At 39.2% G+C, this 13,371-nt stretch overlaps 1 protein-coding gene across 1 annotated transcript in view; it reads right to left on the bottom strand.

The window, feature by feature from the left end:
* Positions 1-67: 67 nt before the first annotated feature.
* The window catches only part of adamts13 (ADAM metallopeptidase with thrombospondin type 1 motif, 13), a 36,514-nt gene continuing 23,210 nt past the window's right edge, over positions 68-13,371 (bottom strand). The window contains exons 6-32 of the mRNA XM_057356745.1: positions 13,086-13,219; positions 12,865-12,948; positions 12,649-12,773; positions 11,579-11,725; positions 11,365-11,499; positions 11,120-11,270; positions 10,934-11,038; positions 10,635-10,786; positions 10,499-10,562; positions 9,871-9,994; positions 9,539-9,687; positions 8,391-8,511; positions 8,191-8,271; positions 7,930-8,111; positions 7,713-7,857; positions 6,795-6,924; positions 5,125-5,304; positions 4,838-5,033; positions 4,645-4,753; positions 4,441-4,570; positions 4,159-4,341; positions 3,641-3,845; positions 2,775-3,132; positions 2,383-2,529; positions 2,135-2,311; positions 1,778-1,959; positions 68-319 (exon numbers count right to left, since the gene is read on the bottom strand). Coding sequence (XP_057212728.1) covers positions 146-319; positions 1,778-1,959; positions 2,135-2,311; positions 2,383-2,529; positions 2,775-3,132; positions 3,641-3,845; positions 4,159-4,341; positions 4,441-4,570; positions 4,645-4,753; positions 4,838-5,033; positions 5,125-5,304; positions 6,795-6,924; positions 7,713-7,857; positions 7,930-8,111; positions 8,191-8,271; positions 8,391-8,511; positions 9,539-9,687; positions 9,871-9,994; positions 10,499-10,562; positions 10,635-10,786; positions 10,934-11,038; positions 11,120-11,270; positions 11,365-11,499; positions 11,579-11,725; positions 12,649-12,773; positions 12,865-12,948; positions 13,086-13,219 — 4,070 coding nt within the window. The 3' untranslated portion in view covers positions 68-145. The remainder of the gene's footprint in view (positions 320-1,777; positions 1,960-2,134; positions 2,312-2,382; positions 2,530-2,774; positions 3,133-3,640; positions 3,846-4,158; positions 4,342-4,440; positions 4,571-4,644; positions 4,754-4,837; positions 5,034-5,124; positions 5,305-6,794; positions 6,925-7,712; positions 7,858-7,929; positions 8,112-8,190; positions 8,272-8,390; positions 8,512-9,538; positions 9,688-9,870; positions 9,995-10,498; positions 10,563-10,634; positions 10,787-10,933; positions 11,039-11,119; positions 11,271-11,364; positions 11,500-11,578; positions 11,726-12,648; positions 12,774-12,864; positions 12,949-13,085; positions 13,220-13,371) is intronic.

Raw genomic sequence — 13,371 nt, 5'->3', positions numbered from 1 at the left:
AATGGAATGACAAAACCGGACAGAATACTTCAGATTATATGTTTGATGTAGTTAATAAACCATATTGACTGGAATGATTCTTTCAACTATTGACTAAATTGCGACACTTCAAACATCTTTAATGGTCTACAAATGAGAAGCGAAGCTACACCAGTTCCTCTTCAGGTGTGCTAATATGTGAATACTCCGCTCTGAACGTTCCCTTGGTTTGCTGATATTCCCCGTGAAATTCAACTTCCGCTCGGCTTCCTGAGGAGCTCCACAGGAAGAGTTGAGTCCCTCTGAAAACCGTCGTCTTTAAGGCATCCACATCCCGAATCTGGGTAGGGGAAGAAAAACAGGCTTGCATCAAAATCCCAGAACATCAGAGGTAACAACAGAACAACCGTAACATGAGTTTGTGTTCTTTTCATTCAGCATACAATCCCATACACACACATTTTCTTTTGCTAGCATTTTTAGCACCAATTGTACATAAAAGGTAATAACTTAATAACATAAGTTAATAAAACTTTAATAACTTAAAGGGACAGTTCACCCGAAATTATAAAAAATAAATTTACCCTCAAGTTCCGTTGAACACAGAGAGAGATATTTAGAAGAATGCTTGTAACCAAACAGTTACTGGCCACCATTGACTACAGTAGGAAAAATGACAATGGTAGTCGAAAGTGCCCCAGAAGTGTTTGCTTTCCTACATTCTTCAAAATATCTTCTTTTGTGTTCAACTGAACAAAGAAATTGTTCCTACTATGGCAGTCAATGGTGGCCAAGAACTGTTTGGTTACAAGCATTCTTCCAAATACCTTTCTGTGTTCATAAGAACAAAAAAATGATACAGATTTGAAACAACTTGCGGATAAATAAAAAAAGATGGAATTGACTCACAACCAGTAGCTTATGCCATGCAAAATGGTCTATAGACTACTAAGGGTGTATGCTCAGTTCATACACATTCACATTAGTTCACAAATACGACTATGTCACAAAATGTTAAACCTTTGACAATATTCAAGGTTTAATTGAACATTCCCTGTAAATTAAAAATTCAAATGTGTCACTGCAAAATAAACTGAAATTTAACTTAAACATTAAAAAAGAAAAGAATGCTAAACCCTAAAAGAGAATTTCTTAAAGCAGTAACAAAACAAGAATCAACAACAAAAAAACATACTGTATAGACCAGGGGTTCTCAAATTTTTTGACTCCAATGATCCCCATTGTATTCAGCAATATTCAAAGGCCCCCTCTCATAGTAAGAAATATCTTATTTTTTAGTTTTTAAAAATGTATTTTTATGGTCATTTTGTCTCATTTTAAAATACTAGTCATCTTGAGGCCCCCTTTGAAGTCAGCTGGGGCCCCCTTCTGGGCCACGGCCCCCCTGTTGAGAACCACAGGAGAAGACCGTTTCAACAGACATGCATGCCTGGCCCGAAGTTAACTTCTGGTTTATTATAAAATAATTTATTTTATATTTAATTTATATTAATATTAATACATTTTAATATTGTATTGTATATTAATTGTATTAAATAATATTAAAACTACTTAACAGTTATTGATTCTTTGCGGATTTCCACCGGAAGTTAAGTTTGGGCCACATTATGTTTTTTATGTTGTTGGCGCTGAAACCGTCTATATGTTGACGCAGGTCACATGTTGGCAGCTTAACCAATAGGATTACGCAGACGTATAAAATATTGCATAAAATCAACAATTGCCATACAATTTCTGATGTATTTTTTTTATTTGTCAGTCAAATGTTAGGACTCACAAGTATGTATGTGGAGTTTGTGTCTGTCTTGTTGAATACAGAAAGTGCTCTGATTTGAATCCTCATAGCAGGAGGAGCATCAATAAACACACGGCAGCTCTGAGCGTTGGAGAGAGAGGCGGCTGAACTCTTGGTCGGATTCTCGATGAGTCCAGACGGGGAGAACAGCTGAACGTCACACTCTGCTTGGCGACATGCAAATCTTTATGCTTTCAAATGTTAGTTGTATACTTTTTCTCTGCCAGTGAATGTACTTTCAAAGAAGCCAGAACTTTTCATTGAACTTTTGCAGAAAATCTGCATCATCAAATGTAATTTGAGTGTATGTCTCTTTAAGAACAAATGGCATGCACTCACCTCCATGTTGGCTTTTTTTGTTCTTTACGCTCTGATAAAATAGTAGCACTCCATTGCCAGGGCTCAGACGGCTTTGACGAACCAACAGAACATTGGATCGTGACCTCACTGTTTTACCATGAGTCCTCTCACAGAGACGCATCAGTATGAGTCGGTCGTACAGAGCGATATTGTCCTCTAGAATGAACACAATATATCTTACTCCATAAAATTCCCACGTCTGGAGGTAAATTGAGGTTGGTACTTACTGTGCTGGCAGTTAAGAGAGCTGGAAACAATTTTGACTTGAATAACCTCATCGAGAGGCCGACCAATAGCAAATATGCACCTCCTCTGAGTGACGTTGCGTAGGTCGATAGTTCCCGAGTCTTGAAGGAGGAGACACCCACAGAAGCCTGATCAAGAAAAGGGACGTTTATGCGACACAAATGCACATAAATTGTACCTTTGAACTTCATTGTCATTTTTACTTTGTAGACTTGCCCACCACCCAGTTCCACATTAAAGCATATTAAACATCAAATCATTTCTGATTGGCTGTCATTGTGTGTCACTGTTTCCAATGGGAAGATGCATAATTAAAGCCACAAAACTGTACAATATGTCCCTTTTAAACGTGGCTGTACACGGGACACCTAACTGGTCTGTGGCGGTTCTGTCGGTGTGGTCATCGTGCTTCTCATCACTGGCACAGGTACAATTCTTGAGAAACTTTTCTTCTTATTGGTTATCTGAAAAGAAGCCGGTGTGGTTTTGGCAGGTACACCGGGGGCTTTCCGTGCCCTCTCTCCTCCCTGGGTCTCTGAGTGCTCTCTGTGGGTGCTTTTAGGCTCTGGTGTGGGACTCTGAGCTGGGGAACAGTCGGGGCTGTAACAGGCCTGGATGGTGATGGGTTTCGGCAAGTGGAGGCAAAGAAAGGGACTGACGGGAAGAGGGCTGGAGGGGCTCATGCAGGACACTGTCCGAGATTGGATTCCATAACCACATGACACCGAACACTATATTAGGGAAAACATGACATTGTGTATAAAATGATATATTTATCATTTTAATAGGGTTACTAAATTGTAAACATTGTGATTTAAAGTGATAGTTCACCCCAAAATGAAAACTCACCCTATAAAAAAATAATTTACTCACCCTCTTGTCATTTCAAACCTTTATGACTTTCTTTCTTCCACGGAACACAAAAGAAGATATTTTGAAGAATGTTGGTAACGAAACAACGGCCCATTGACTTGCATTGGTTTTGTGTCTATATGGAAGTCAATGGGTACTGCCATTGTTCTGTTACCAAAATTCTTCAAAATATCTTCTTTTGTGTTCTGCAGAAGAAAGTCATACAGGTTTGAAATGACAAGAGGATGAGTAAATAATGACAGAGGTTTCATTTTTGGGTGAACTATCACTTAAAAAAGTCTTCTGTAAACTGTACGATCATAAATATGGTTTTGTGTATAATAGTGGTATTTTAGAATGCATCTATGTGTTTGCACATTACTGTACCTCGCTCCAGTCATTGACGTCCCACTGGAAAGAACAGGCCTGTGTGTAACAAGGGGCCGTGCCCGGAGGCTTCTTTGCGGACTCGCACCTGTTGTCCTCCACGACCCTCTGTACACCTCCCACATACCGAACGCAAAGCACCCTCCTCACCGCCACACCCATCCCGCAAGACACAGAACACTCGCCTTGCTCTCCAACCTGCCACCTAAAGACAAATGCCAAGAATTAACATTATATTATAAGACCTTCAACCCATTTCTGGACCTCGTCCCACCCAAAAGAAGATATTTTGAGAAATGTCTCAGTGGTTTTGTGTCCATATAATGGAAGTCAATGGGGGTCAGTGTTGTTTGGTTACCAACATTCTTCAAAATATCTCCTTTGGTGTTCTGCAGAGGAAAGAAAGTCTTTATCCCTTTACGAGTTAAATATTCTATCGAGAACAATGGTTTCACTATGCTTCTACTGTAAGTCTGTTCATATGTTGAATAGAGAATGTGCATGTGAATGTCATTTACCTAGCGGGACAGGCTTCAGTATTACATTCCACTACCTCTGAAGGTCTGGGTACAGCTTGACAGGCGGATTTCCCGACCAACACATGCCTGTTTCCATCTCCTTCCTGAAAGCAGTACAATATTCTCTTCGCCACACCGCCGCCACAAGACAAACTGCATATTCCCTGTATGTAACCCCACCTACTGTACACATACACAACATGCGTATGTGCTCGTCGTGTGTACATTTATACTGTTTATACATCAAAAAAAGAAAAGAAAAGGAGCATAGTCAATGCTTACGTTGCAGGACACTGTGATTGACTGCAGGGCTGGTTGTGAGGCTCTGGTTTGTTGCTTCGATCACAAAGGAATTCTGGGACATTTAGACGTGACTGGTGATCCACGCAAGAAAACCAAACCTCTTGAGATCCTGCGCAGATGCAGAACGTGTGATTTTGTGTGCGATAATAGTTCAGATATTAATTTCTGTACTAGCACATTTACCATTCCCACAGGTCTTAGAGCACTGGCCAATCACAGGGCTCCAAACATAAACGGGAACCAATCTGGACCAGGGCATAACACCAAGGGAATCTGCATGGGTCATCTGGACCTAGATTGGATATATCATGATCACGTGATCACATTACGTGTATTCTTGCAAACCAGTGGGAATACTAAATGTATTTCGTCATACGTCTCTCTCTGTATCCCATCCGACTGGACACACGTCTACCACACAAGGAACGTGTTCTGAAGGCTTGGGTTCAGAGCACAGGCTCTGATCAACCTCAGAATCAAACCCGCGGTGAGAGCGGACGCACAACACCGTTCTCCTGGCCTCTCCAGGTCCACACACAGCTGAGCATTCACCTGGCTCTGCCACCTGCCACCTATAACACACATATACACCAGGACAAATATACATGGGCATATAATAAAAAACATATATAAAAATCTAAAAGTTATGTTTTTGAACTTCACCTGGCAGGACAGAGTTGGAGGTTACAGGTTTCAGTAGTTGGGGGTTTGGGGTCATGTGTGCACTCTGACTCGGCCAGTTGCACATTCACTGTACCTTGCCTCTGAAAACAGGTCACAGAGCGCACTTGCTCTCCCACACCACAGAGGGCGCTGCAGGGTCCAAACTCACCTAACTCCCATCTACAATAAACAACAAATGAAGCTCATTGAAGCAGCCCTTTTTCAATTTAACATGGCAGTCTACTTTTCAGTCGTCAGAGCTAAACTTGGCTATTTTTGGTACAGCACCTATAGTCTAGTTTGTTCTTTTACTTCGAAAAAAGTCTGATGTTGTATCATAACATCCGTCTTGCAACATACAAGAAGAAGAACTTCCGTTTTGCTGTCGCGCTGGACTTTAACAACAGTGAAAAAAACGTTTTTGTGATGCTGAAGAAGAATCCATTTATCATCTTTTCTGGGAATGTACATATGCTTCTTTATTTAGGAATGATTTCTGTATCTTTGTCTGCTCGTCTTACAAAATTTTCTTTGTTATGCAAATATATTTTATTTGGTTGTCATAGTTTTGACAAGAAAGTTAAAGATCAATATTTTTGGATCAACTCTTTATTCTACTTGGTAAATTCTTTTTACACAAGTGTAAATTTCAAGGTGAAAGCCATAATGATTTGTTTTTTGTAAAGATCTTAAGTCCTACCTAGATACACTCATTGACTCCAGCAACCGAAAAGCCCTCAAAACTGTAACATTGTGTCATTCACATGATATTTTTCTAATGTTGTAACTTTGTAACACTTGTCTCTGTTTACTCCTGGCATTGTATTTGTTGCAATAAAAATTCTATTCAATTTAGTGAATTCTGTCAGGGGTCGGCAGGAAGGAACCAAAGCGCAGGCAGCGATGCAGAAAACACTTAACTCTAATAATAAAACAAAACACCCACAATGGGGCAAACTATAACAAAACACGAACTTCAAACAAAAGCCCACGATGGGGGTAAAACAAGAAAACAGGATAACAAAACTAAACTCCACAAAATAAGACAGGACTAGGGAATGAATGAGAAATCAAAACACAAGGTAAGTCAATCCAACAAGGCAGGGTAATAAAATCCAATAAGGCAAGGTGACACAGCAAACATCCAAGGCAAGAGACAATGCGACACAACAAAACAAACGAGCACAGGACAGCAGGCACAACGGCATTAAATAGGGGAACTAACAAATGATAATTAACAAGGGACAGGTGTCGGGAATGAAACACTAATGGAAAGCTAAACGAGGAAACGAGAGGGGCGGGGCCAAAGGCGAGACCGGAGAGAGCGCATGTTGTCAGAACCAACAATAACATGCCTCTCTCCACACAAAACATGAGGCTTTGTCATGATCCTGCCACTAGACCAAGACAGACGTGACATGATGAGGCAGAATCATGAGAGAAATCAATCTTTAAAGTATCAAATGAAGACAAACTGTTCATGTGTGCAAGGTCTTAAATACGATTGAGATTACATGCAGATTCAAGCGGCATGTTTTTCTACTGATCAGATTATTTCATCGGATTACTTAGCATCCCATCTGGTCAAAATGTTATTTAGTGCCCAATCGGATTGATTATTATCGATTATTATGATCAATTACATTCATTTTTTTGGTTCTGAGATGTACCTGGATGGACAGTCTGGCAGGAAGCAGGGCTGCAGCGAATCTGGTGATGGAGAGGATGAACTACACAACTCATCTTCAAGATGGTCATGTGTGTTCACATCCACACACATTTGACTGATTTTCTTGATTCCTGTAAGAGAAAGAACAAATAAAATACTACCAGTCAAAATAAAAGAAACTATGTTGGACAGGGACGTATACAATAACAGTTTTGTTTCAGTAATTTCTAAACTACAGTATTTTTTGTCAAGAGCTTTTTGATATTATTATAATATTGGCAGAGAGACAACATTAATTAAAACTGTGCCTTGTGTTTACATTGATATGATATGGCTTTTTGTGCTTTGAACATTTTGTAAATGCTTTTGTAAATGTTCAGTGTGTGTTCTGCTGTTTGCTGTCTTTCGCAAAAACAACTTTGGCAACTACATCTTTTTTCATGTTGTTCCATGAAGTTGAAGCTTAACAGTTCACCCCAAAATTAAAATTCTTTCTTCATTTACTCACCCTCAGTTGTTTCAAATCTGCATACATTTCTTTGTGCCGATGAACACTAAGAAAGATATTTGGAAGAATGGTTGTAACCAAACAGTTCTCCAAAAATAGCTTTGTAAATTTATTTGTTCTGTTGAACACAAAAGAGGATATTTTGAAGAATGTAGGAAAGCAAACAGTTCTGGGGCACTTTTGACTACCATTGTCATTTTGGCCACTATGGTAGTCAATGGTGGCCAAGAACTGTTTGGTTACAAGCATTCTTCCAAATATCTTTCTCTGTGTTCATCAGAACAATTTATACCGATTTGGAGCAACTCGAGGGTGATGAATGATGACAGAATTTTATTTTTGGGTGAAACTGCTTTAACAAGTAAAAATAACAAATAATATAACATATTTTTGTTACTGGTCATGTAGTACCTGTGCCACAGGTAACCGAGCAGGGAGATACGACAGTGGACCATCTACCCTTTGCAGCCACAGAAAGAGTATTAGAGTAGTAGTACTGATACGAGATGTTCGGGCTGGTGAGGTCTCCATATTCTCTCCCATATTTACAATACACCTAAACCACACAAATAAACTCTCAATATTTTCCTAAATGGTAAAATAAGTCATTTCATAGTCAGTCCTGCACCTGTATGAGGATTTTGTCTGCGGCCGGTCCAGAGATGATCAGCTCTTCAGTATGAGGTAGATGGTCAGGTGTCAGGTATAAGTGATAACGTATGGGGCTCTTCTCCAGAGGTGAGGGGTATGTGATGTTCATCGCTGGACTTTCATCTCCTGAGACCACATACTTACCGTTTAACAGTACCGCTGGAAGAAAAGAAAAGATGGATATTTCTTTAATATTGTCTTTGAACTATATCCACGACACACACGATACTGTACTCACCAAGATGTGTAAAAACTGAATTCTTGTTAATCACGTGAACTTGAGAGGCGTTCATTGGAAGGGTGAGGAATGTGATGTACTCTTGAAACGAAAATGTTAAAAGAGAGAGGACTCAATGATGGTTATTATGTTTATATCATAGCAGAAAATGAAACAAATTTGTCCGAGTGTGACTCTGAGGTGGCCGGGTGGAGCCTTACCTCTGGCCTCTCCACCTGAATAGGTGCCTGAGATGATTTGACAGGAGGAGCCGTTGCCCCCACAGACCCCACATTCATCCTCCATCTTCCCAGAATGCATTACTCCATCACAGCCAAACAGCTAGTGGAGCATTGCAAGCAAACAGTATCAGAATACAACTCATTTGCTTCAAAGGAAAGTATTTAACCTGCAATTGAATGTTTCAGACAGAGATGGCGATAGAGAGGTGAAAGCCCAAAAATACAAATTCTGTCATCATTTACTCACCTTCCAGTTGTTCCAAATCTGTATAAATTTCTTTGTTCCGATGAACACAGGGAAATATATTTGGACGAATGCTTGTAACCAAACAGTTCTTGGCCACCATTGACTACCATAGTAGGAAAAACGACAATGGTAGTCAAAGAACTGTTTGCTTTCCTACATTCTTCAAAATATCGTCTTTTGTGTTCAACAGAACAAAGAAATTATAAAGGATTTTTTCCTACTATGGTCTTCAATGGTGGCCAAGAACTAAACTAAAAATGTAATTAAATAGATTTCTGAAATCTTTAGGTACTCCCTTTAAAAATTATGACACGGCTAAAATGAATATTATCGTTTGTTTTAGATGTAATGCAATGTGTATACACGATTTAAGGTTCAAAAACGCTGTATTTTCCACATACCGTTCATGCTTGTCTCTCCTCTTTGCCCCGCCTCTCTGAAACGCACAGATTTTTTACAAAGCTCATCGCTCTGAAAAGCGAGGTGTGCTATGATTGGCCAGTTCACCAGTGTGTAGTGATTGGTCGAATACTGCAAGCGTGTGACGGAAATGTAACGCCTCTTACCATAATTGGAACATCAGGTTCCAAAGCAATTGCGCTGACAGGTACGCCCACCTTACTTGCATATACATTTGGGCGGTCTTAGTCAAATCAGACCACGAACTGATGTAGATTTGTGGGGGTGTGGTTACACCAAGCGTTTCAGGCAGCTCTGGGTGAGCATTCGCTTTTAGATAGAATGCATCTTTTGTTCCGACACTTTCATTTTTGCAATTTTACGTGTCTAATACATGCATGGCCAACTTATAACACACCAAAGACACAGAAAAACACGTGTTCGCGCCATATGACCCCCTAAACAATTGCAATAGTGCTACCTGGCACTTTCCACCCAGACAGGCAAAAATGGAACCAGGCGGTGTAGATTTATCGGCTTCACATCGAGTCCCATCGATGAACTGAGATCCACGACTCACCATGAAGTCTTGGTCCCGTGAGCGACACATCAGTTTACACTGAGAGTCACCTGAAACAAGAGAACAAGAGCAGGCAGACGCAATTCACTTCTCTATCCAAAAATGATAATTGTCATTATGTATGATGAAAGCTGATATACAGAGACGTGATATCAAGCTACCACCCCAGAACTTCCCCAATAGACCAGATCCATACACTAAATGAAAGCAATTGTGCTCATGGTAACATGCACCTGAGCTGTAGCCGACAGCTGGGATCCAGGTGTAGACTGTGGAGTTTATAGACACTGAGAGAGGCTGCTGGTCTGTAGCTGAGCACTGCTGCGCCATGAACTCCAGCTGTGTCGTCTCACATGGCTGCAACAAACAATAACACTTATGTCACTTCATTTTTATGATGAACCAAATTTGTTGAGGTTTTCCTGAAGTATCATGCGACAACAGGTCACGGGACACTTAAAGGGATAGTTCACAACAAAATGAAAATTCTGCCATCATTTACACACCCTCTTGTCATTTCGAACCTGTATGACTTTCTTTCTCCTACAAAACACAAAAGAAGATATTTTGAAGAATGTTTGTAAACAAAAACAGTCGGTCCCCATTCACTTCTATTGCACGGACACAAAACCAATGCAAGTCAATGGGGACCAAGGGTTTTCATGTTACATTCTTCAAACTATCTTCTTTTGTGTTCTTCAGAAGAAAGAAAGCCAGAGTTTTATCGCAAGGAACATTGTTTGCTTCTGCCAATTTAGCAGCAAATCATTAAAACAGAAAGAGAAACAGCAGACCAGCCAGACCACAATGTATAGATGCTGCAATCTTTCATTTGCATAAGATGAGGTTGAGTAACTCTACCTGTCGATTGCAAAGTTCAGCTTCTGTGTCAGGACCCTTACAGACTGTACCACCAAAGGCTGGTCTGAAATACAAAAACATCCAATAACAAACACAAGTAAACAAATACAGCACCTTTCACCTTTATCTCACGCACCTGGGGTTGTTACACTGTCTCTTGCGGTGGGTGATGCCTCCTCCACATGTTCGTGAACATGGAGAGAAGTCAGACCAGGAAGACCAGGAACCATGAACCATCATGGAGGTGCCCAAGGTTGAAGGAGACACACATCGACCCTTGAAACACCACTGAGCAACATGGAATTAAGAGTAATTTTGGCTTGGATTCCTAAGGATTTCTTATGTGACATGGACCCATATATGTACATAATGAAGATAAAACAATAATTAAAAATGTGTTATACAATTAAAATAATGTTTATAGTAGTTTATCACCTGATTGATTCCACATTCTGTTCCATCCAAAAGAGGAACAAGCAGGCGGGTACAAGAACTGCGTTCGCGGGGGTTGATGTGACAGGACAGAACACGGCAGGTTACCTTGACCACGTAAAACATCACAAACATGACTAATACAACTATTAAAGCTCTTCATTTCTTATCATTCTCATTTTTCCTCACCATATCATCATGAGTGAAAGAGCAAGCAGTAGCTGAACTGCCAAATGCAATACGGCACTGATCGTCCACTCCGTAAAAGAGACCAGGTCTCCAATCCTGAACCGAGCCTTCCAGCACCGGGACATCTTTCACACATTCTGCTTTACCTGCACTACACACATTCACACATACAGACATGTTATCCACTATAACAGATGAGAATAGATGAACAGATTCGTGAGATTCATGCTTTCAGTGAGTGACACCTGAAGAAGCTGTGGAGCTGAGCTCTGCTGCACTGAGACCAGGTGAGATCTACACTGTTATAACCTCCATCAGATGCCATCATAAACCCACTAGAGCTGCATGTGTTGTCTCGTCCATCGTGATTTATGCCAAAACTAGGAAAAAAGTGAGACTTACTTTGTTCGTAGTGTTTTAATGGTTTACAGTTGGAAATGAATTCGCCTTTAAACGTACCTGTGGCCGATCTCGTGTGCAATGGTGATGCCGAGATCAAAGCCTGTATCCTCTGTAATCACACAACTCCATTGGGTGGAACAGACTCCGCCCAGCTGAGTTACACCTCTTACAAGCTTATTCCCATTGGGTAAGGCAAGATCGAACCTGGATGATGTCAAAACAATTTAGTCAAAACTAAACTAAATGTAAGCCAAAAAAGACAGCTTTAATATTACCTATAGGATCAGAACAATGAAACATATATTCGCAAAACTATAAACTATTGAAAAGTAAAATAAAATGAGAAAAAAAAGGTATTGAGAAAACGTTTTTGTAAGTATTGCAAGGGTTTCCAAACACAAACAATCACAACACATAAATTAAATAGAACACAAATAAATAAACAGAATTAATAGCTTTACTTGCATTAGTATAACATACTTTTACTAGAAATATCTTGGTTCCAAAATGTTTACTATAGTAAAATCTCTGTAGTTTTACTACAAATAAAAAACTATACTATTTTATTGTATACTATTTATTGCGTAGTTTTGTTAAGGATCTTTTTCCCAGTGTTTTCTTTTTTTTGCGAACCTTTATTATGTTTTGCAATACTTTATTGTTTATACAAATAAATACTGTATGACATCGTTTTATTTCAATAATTAGCAGTTTAAACATATTTGCAAGACCTCTAACAGCTTGCCAGTTATTACATAATTTAATAACATAATTCATTATTGATTTAAAGCCAAACTTTCCAGGAATAGAGTATTCTTTAGTGTCCCATTAACTTATGCAAAGAGTAATAAATCTGTTAACTAAGAGTTATTTTTAAGAAAAAAAAGAAGTCAATCTAATGTATGTTTTTTAAACCTACAGTTAATGTGTAGGTTTTATTGTTTAATACAAGAATATAATAATATAATACAAACCAGAGTTTAGTATTTATACACATCCCAAATGTTTAGTTTGACTCGACTGAGTATTACTTTTCAAAATAGCATTTTTTTTATTTGTAACCTATTTGTGGAAAGTGCCATATACATTCAAACAACAAAAAAAAGAATAATTTGCATTGACCGCACCTGGTAATATACAACAGCAGATCTGCATGAAGAGGATCAGTGTCAGCATCAGGATTGACCTTCTGACCCCACTCACACACGCTTTTCAGAGAAGAGGTGATGTTTTCAGAGATCTGGATCTCTGACTGTGGATTTAAACAGGTCTGAGAGTCTTCAAACTGTCCGTGTGTATTGATATAGTGATGTACAGCAGAGAGTTAAACAGTGCTTTCCTACCTCTGGCTCTGTAAGAATAACCATACGGACCAGATGAAGTCTGATGTTGGCACCAAGGGTGACATCTCTCAAAAGCTCAGAAGCCTGTGAGTTCGAAAAATATTTTTATACATTAAGCCTATAGGCATTGTTATGTATGCCAAACAAGGTATATATACAGCATTACTTACATTGTAGAATATCTTGTCTGTCATGGCGAATGTTTATTAAGACACACTTACAATGTTGAGGTTGGTGAGGATGTATCTCTCAGTATCTTGCTTATGTACATTATAGACATCTGGACCCACCACAACTGCTAGTTCCAGATGTGTGACCTCTGACCCCAGAGCTGTTCTCCGTAACCTGAACTGATCTAAAATTAAAAAGAACTATGGAATTAATTAATTTTACAGAATTGTTCTGTTATTTTTTAACAGTTTTCCCACGTATAATAAAAAAAACGGTAATTTTATGGATTTTTTTCAATTATACGGTCAAAAAATAGACAATTACAGAAAAAGACTG

The sequence above is a fragment of the Triplophysa rosa genome, linkage group LG17 (assembly GCF_024868665.1).
Source record: "Triplophysa rosa linkage group LG17, Trosa_1v2, whole genome shotgun sequence".
In the NCBI taxonomy this organism is placed as follows: Eukaryota; Metazoa; Chordata; class Actinopteri; order Cypriniformes; family Nemacheilidae; genus Triplophysa; species Triplophysa rosa.
Note: the sequence above shows the minus strand (reverse complement) of the source record. Positions and strands in the feature narration are given on the sequence as shown.